Source organism: Ipomoea triloba, chromosome 16 (assembly GCF_003576645.1).
Source record: "Ipomoea triloba cultivar NCNSP0323 chromosome 16, ASM357664v1".
Classification (NCBI taxonomy): domain Eukaryota; kingdom Viridiplantae; phylum Streptophyta; class Magnoliopsida; order Solanales; family Convolvulaceae; genus Ipomoea; species Ipomoea triloba.
In genome coordinates this window covers 13342529-13348250 of record NC_044931.1, presented here as the reverse complement: position 1 = coordinate 13348250, position 5722 = coordinate 13342529, and the positions used below count along the sequence as shown (strand labels likewise).

General features: G+C 33.6%; 1 protein-coding gene across 1 annotated transcript; it reads left to right on the top strand.

Annotated features, from left to right (window-relative positions):
* The first annotated feature begins 866 nt into the window (after window positions 1-866).
* On the top strand, window positions 867-3049 carry LOC116007992 (transcription factor MYB41-like). Its single transcript, XM_031248642.1, has 2 exons — window positions 867-1281; window positions 2186-3049. Exons 1-2 carry the CDS (start codon window positions 1016-1018, stop codon window positions 2910-2912), a joined length of 993 nt encoding a protein of 330 aa, XP_031104502.1. The 5' UTR covers window positions 867-1015; the 3' UTR covers window positions 2913-3049.
* The last annotated feature ends 2673 nt before the right edge of the window (window positions 3050-5722 follow it).

The following is a 5722-nucleotide window of genomic DNA, read 5'->3' as shown; positions in this document are numbered from 1 at the left end:
AACTAGCTCCACATTTGTCAAGAACTCATTATAGTTGTTGCATATCAAGAGTTTCTATGCTTGAAGTAAAAGAAAATTAATACAGAAAATTTTACAATTTTGTGAGCTTTACAAAGTTATACACTACCCTTTATAAGTGTATTCTCTCCTTGGCTCTGTTTAGCAGACTTAGCTAAGGCTCGAACCTACTCCCTTTCACATAGGGTGTAAAGATGGTGTCACTAAACCACAAAGTCTTTGGCAGTTGAGAAAGTATTAATTTCTTTCATTTGAAGTTTAACAATAGTACTCAACTTGCCATTAGTAAGTCGAGTATAAATATGGCTATGGTATATTCCGAGTATCGTAAAAATATTTTCTGTCTCATTTTACCCTTATTATTCACCTCCTTATGTGAGGACACTAGATTTTTTTTTCCTATATTTCATTAAAAAGTATGTTTTTTTTTTAACTTGTAATCTCAGTTTTGTCGGACTAATCTTAAGCCACAGGACCCCGCTCCTAGAGTCACCGGACTAATCCTAATTCTATGTAGAGGTAAATCGCGCACAAAGAATCTAATACAGACCTTCTAACATCCTTCGATCTTTTTCTCATGCATGTATACTTTCAGTGGGATTTGAACTCCCACAGTACCGCTTCCAATCATGCCTTTTAAGTCAGGTGACGAACTAACTACGCTAAGTCCCGCGGAACAATAAATATGTTTCTTTTAAATGAGGGATAGAGCAGGCAGTCAAAATTCATAGAGTTTTATTAACAAACGATAAGTATGTTTTTAAAATAAAAATAAAAAGAGTAATATGAAGAAAAAAAGTTGACTTGAGCATAGAACTGTGCTGTCCATCAACTTATATAAACCACATCACCGTACCTCTCTCCATTACACCCCAAAGCTTCTCCTTCACTTTCTCTCTCTCTCTCCTTACAACTCCATAACTAAGTTTGAGAATCAGATTTTCTTTAAACACAGTTCTTCAATTCCCATTAAAAAAAAAAAAAAAAGTTATTGTAAATGGGGAGATATCCGTGCTGCAAAGAGAGTTCAGAGTTGAAGAAGGGGCCATGGTCAACAGATGAGGATAAAAAGCTGGCAGATTATATTCATGAAAATGGGATTGGGAACTGGCAAATGGTTCCCAAAGGGGCCGGGTTAAACCGGTGCGGAAAGAGCTGTAGACTGCGATGGACCAATTATCTGAGGCCTGATATTAAGAGGGGATGTTTCTCTGAGGAAGAAGAGGATATGATCATTCAGCTCCACAAACAACTTGGAAATAGGTATTATATTTTTACTATGACTTCTCTATTTTTTGTTTTATCAATATGAGAAATATAATTACAACAAAATTATACAGCGTCTAAAAGACCGTGGGTATTACTATAAATAGAAATAGATAATATATATGGTTTGTTTTAAAAACTATTGTCCCGATAATAGTTACAGACTTACCGTAGTTTTTTTTCAAGATTTTAGAATTGTCTTATAATTATATTTTAACTAGCAATGATGAATACTTTGTTTTAATTTGTTTCCAAATGTGAAGTATATTTTTTGAAGTGTATATGTTTTTATAATTTTTTGGATACTAATTCTATATAGTTGGAGAGAAACCTAATACTTTTTATATACTAGATTCAAACATTTCTTATTGATGATGTTATCAGTATTTCTTGACCTAAAATTCTTTAACTTGGTGTAGTTTCTTTTCATACTAAATATGAATAAAAATTTACTATGATCCCTCATTCCTTTTACTTGTATTTTTGTGTCTCGTTAGCCAACTTAACAATATTTTAAAGTAAGTTGTAAACGTATAACCAACTTACCATTATTTTACCTGTTCCTTCCATATATATATATTTTTTTACCTGTTCCTTCCATATATATGATCATTAGTGATGTGCTTTAAGATTTTAAAAAGTTAAATAATTTTAGATCAACTTCTATGCTTATTTAAATAGTAACTTAAACCTACATTGGTAGCTCAGTTGGTTACGAGGGTAGTGAAGTTTGGGAACAATGAATAATAAACCTAACCGTTTTCAAATTGAAAGTAATTTTTATTTTCAAATATTGAAATTTTTACATCAAATATTAATTCTAGAGTACAATATGAATATTGGGGTTAATTAATTAAGCAGCATAATAATTTGCAAAATTAAAATTTGGATGTAATTGCAGGTGGTCAAAGATTGCAGCTAAACTTCCAGCTGGAAGGACAGACAATGAAGTGAAGAATTATTACAACACACATATAAAGAAAAAGCTTATGAGATTGGGAATCGATCCAATCACTCATAAACCATTACCACCTAATCTCAATCATCTTCTCAATAATCTTCCCCATAATTATTATAATTCCTTCAATAATAATCCAATTATCAGTCCATTAGAATCTATTCTTAGGTTGCAAGCAAATCTCACTCAAATGGCCAACGCACAACTCCTCCAAAACATTGCCCAATTCCTAAACAACAATAACAACAACATCCCTTTACCCTTAGCACAAAACAACAATAATGTTCCAATGTTGTTCAACAACAATGTCACAACTTTCGACAACTTTAACGTTGAATCGAACGAATCTCCTCTCCTCTTTGATCATCCCTTGTCCACCACCCCAAACTCGTACAGTATCGAATCGGTGCTCGATCAGCCCTCTCCCATGTCAAACTCCTTGGGATTTGTGCCGGGCAACTGCGATTTGGTCCCTAGCGTCTTAACGAGCAATAATATCTTATCGCTCCCGCCGCTCGTCTCGGCAACGCCAGAGACGTCTAACTCCGACCAAATGTTCCCAACGGGTGCGATGCAATGTGGTGGTGGTAATGACGACGACTTTAGTGCATTGGAGAAAATATTTTGTGATGAAGGAAATAGTTCTTTGTTGGAAAGCATTTTTCAGTGATTGTTTTTGCATGCTACTATTTAATTAGTTCTTGAATGTATACACACACTGTAGAGATAATGTTTATGCATACATATGATGTATAAATATAATATGTATGACTGTAACATAGAGTTGTAGTTTTTGATCTTTTGACTGTTGGGTTCTCTTATAATTTGTCTCTAGTTTCAAAATCAATGAAATTTGGTGTTTTGCTATTAAAAATGTGCCATTTTTAAATAAATCAATCAATCAATTTTGAGATTTCTTACTATTGAAAACAGTAAAAAATCTAAAATTTATTATCAAAAATTCGATCACTGTAAAAACATTTAAGAAATTGAAATTTTAGAGCGGATTAAAAGTAGAGATTGATATGTATTTCTCTGTCAATTTCTGAGACTGTTTTTATATCTATAATCTATAAAATATAAATGTTGCTGTCAAAGTTGTTATTATCTGTTTGATAAGGTTCTTCTAAATGTAATTTATAAGTAATTCATTTAACTTACTTACACCTATCAGGGGTGTAGATACTATGAATTGGGAAACAAAAATGGATGGTTTTCTAGATCTCGGGCCTACCAAAAAATTGTAATTTAAAGGCAAGAGAATATGAGAATTGATTGATATAATGGAGACAGATATCTGAAGTGAACTAAAACAAAGAGATGGGTCAAGTCAACCAGGGACGACCCTGTAGTTGGCCCCGAGGGGCCCAAGGCCGGCCTCAAAGCCCCAAAACTGACCTCCGTGGTCGGCCTTGAGGCCCCAAGGCCGACTTCAATGGTTGACCCCCGAGCGCCCAAGCCCGGCCTAGCCTTGGGGCCGAATACAAGCTAGCCGAGCAAGGCCTAATAAGGTTCGGGGGCGACTTCGGCTTTGCCAAGCCGATTGAGACTTAGTTAAAGAAGACTGCAAGACACAGTGTCTTTTCCAAAAGCTTATTTCTTATCTTTATATTCATTTAATTAATTGATATTAGATAAAGGTCTTGTGGTTAAGTGGCATAATTGTGACATTCCCAAGTGAGAGGTCACAAGTTCGATCCCAAGTAGGGGTGTTGGTTGGGATGCTGTGACTACAAGAATTATGTTGAAAGACTAATTTTGCACATTTTTGTGTTTTGGAGGAAAATATATATGGCAAACTCAAGGGTAATTTGGACAAAAATAGAGCAAAATGAAGGATGGAAGCCAAATGTTTGTTGTTATGAGCCGCGTTACACTCATAACAAGCTCATAAAGCTCAAATTCAGAAAGTCTATCTCTGTTGTTACGAGTAGCGCTACGTTCGTAACATGGTTCATAACGAGAAGCATCAGAAAGTCATCTTTAAATTTGTTGTTACTAGGGTGTTACGCTCATAACAGCGTTCGTAATGGGAGGCAGTGAGGCACCCGCAAGTCATTTATGCTACATACTATGAGCATGCATCACGGGCGCAACTCCAGTTGTAATGAAAGGCATCCACAAGTCCTTCTTACTATTTCGAGGCACGTTACACTCGTAACTGACCTCGTAACATAGGTTGATCCGGGAAGTAAAATTATAAGGTATATATAAATATAATAAAAAATTTATAAATAAAATATATTACCCTCAAAGGTGAAATGACCATTGAGAACAATCTGTCTAGAGATTAATTAAATCTCTCTAGCTCTCCCTCCCGGCCTCCCCCAACCCTGCTTCCCTTTTTCTTCCTCTTTCTTTCTCCCATTAGAGCTGAGATACCCTAAATGCTAACATCACATACATAATGACTCACACTCGCATTAGCTACACAGCCCTGCATTGCCACATGAGTTGTATAAATAAGCTAGCATCTTGTACTTGCGATGCGCGAAAATTCATGCCCAATATTAAAACATTGATAAATATAAATAATTAAAAATTATAATTCAAATTATATATACACAAATAATTTTTTTTTGAGTATCATTGACTCTGTTACAATGTAATATATATTCATACACACATATATATGATTTACCATTCATAGAAATTTAATTAAGATATAATCAATCATTAAATTAATTATATAGGCCCTGTTTGGTAAATAATCAGCCTATCAGCCAATTTTGGCTTATTTGACCACTATTAGTTGTTTGGTTAATAAGCTTTTTGTAACTCCAAAATATTTTGTGACCTCATTAACTTGTTGTTAACCTATTCAACCATCTAGAAGAAATCAAGGCGGCATCCACCACAACTTTTTAACAGTGTAGAAGCAGAAACAGTAACTACAGCGCGATCTTTGGAAATTTCTTTAAGTGAAAAAGGGTTACGAGTGTTTGAAATAATGAAATTTCGTTACAATTGTGAACCAATTAATTATATTTTTGAAATATATATTTAATCTCAACCACAAAATTTACGAGTGGAATTGTAAACCTGTCTTCCTAAAAATTATTTATTTATTTATTATATTTATTTATCTAAAAACATAATAAGCCTTAATTAAGGTTATATCCTTGATTTAGGTCCCTCTTTTTGTATGCTAATATTTGTATACATTTTACTTTAAATGTTGTACACTTTAATATTATTAGACAAAATTGTCCCTACTACATTCTTGTTAGACAAAAATTACCATACACCTATATCTATCATATTTTTGTTATTCTTTAATTATCATTTTATTAAATCATTATGGCCTTGTTTGGTAAATGGCTGTTGGCTGTTTGAGTTAGAAGGTATGATTTGTTGATAATATTAGCTGATTGTAGAAGTTATTTGATAAATTAGCTGTTAGCTGATAGCTGTTTGGTATAATTTCTTTTTCAAAAGCTAATTGAAAAGACTACTTTGAGTAGCCTTTTGAATTTTAGC

What these genes read in the sequence shown, in the direction of transcription:
- LOC116007992 (XM_031248642.1), top strand. Translation starts at nt 1,016, where the DNA reads ATGGGGAGATATCCGTGCTGCAAAGAGAGTTCAGAGTTGAAGAAGGGG. An exon ending in CACAAACAACTTGGAAATAG is followed by an intron (nt 1,282 to 2,185) that starts GTATTATATTTT and finishes ATGTAATTGCAG; the next exon opens with GTGGTCAAAGATTGCAGCTA.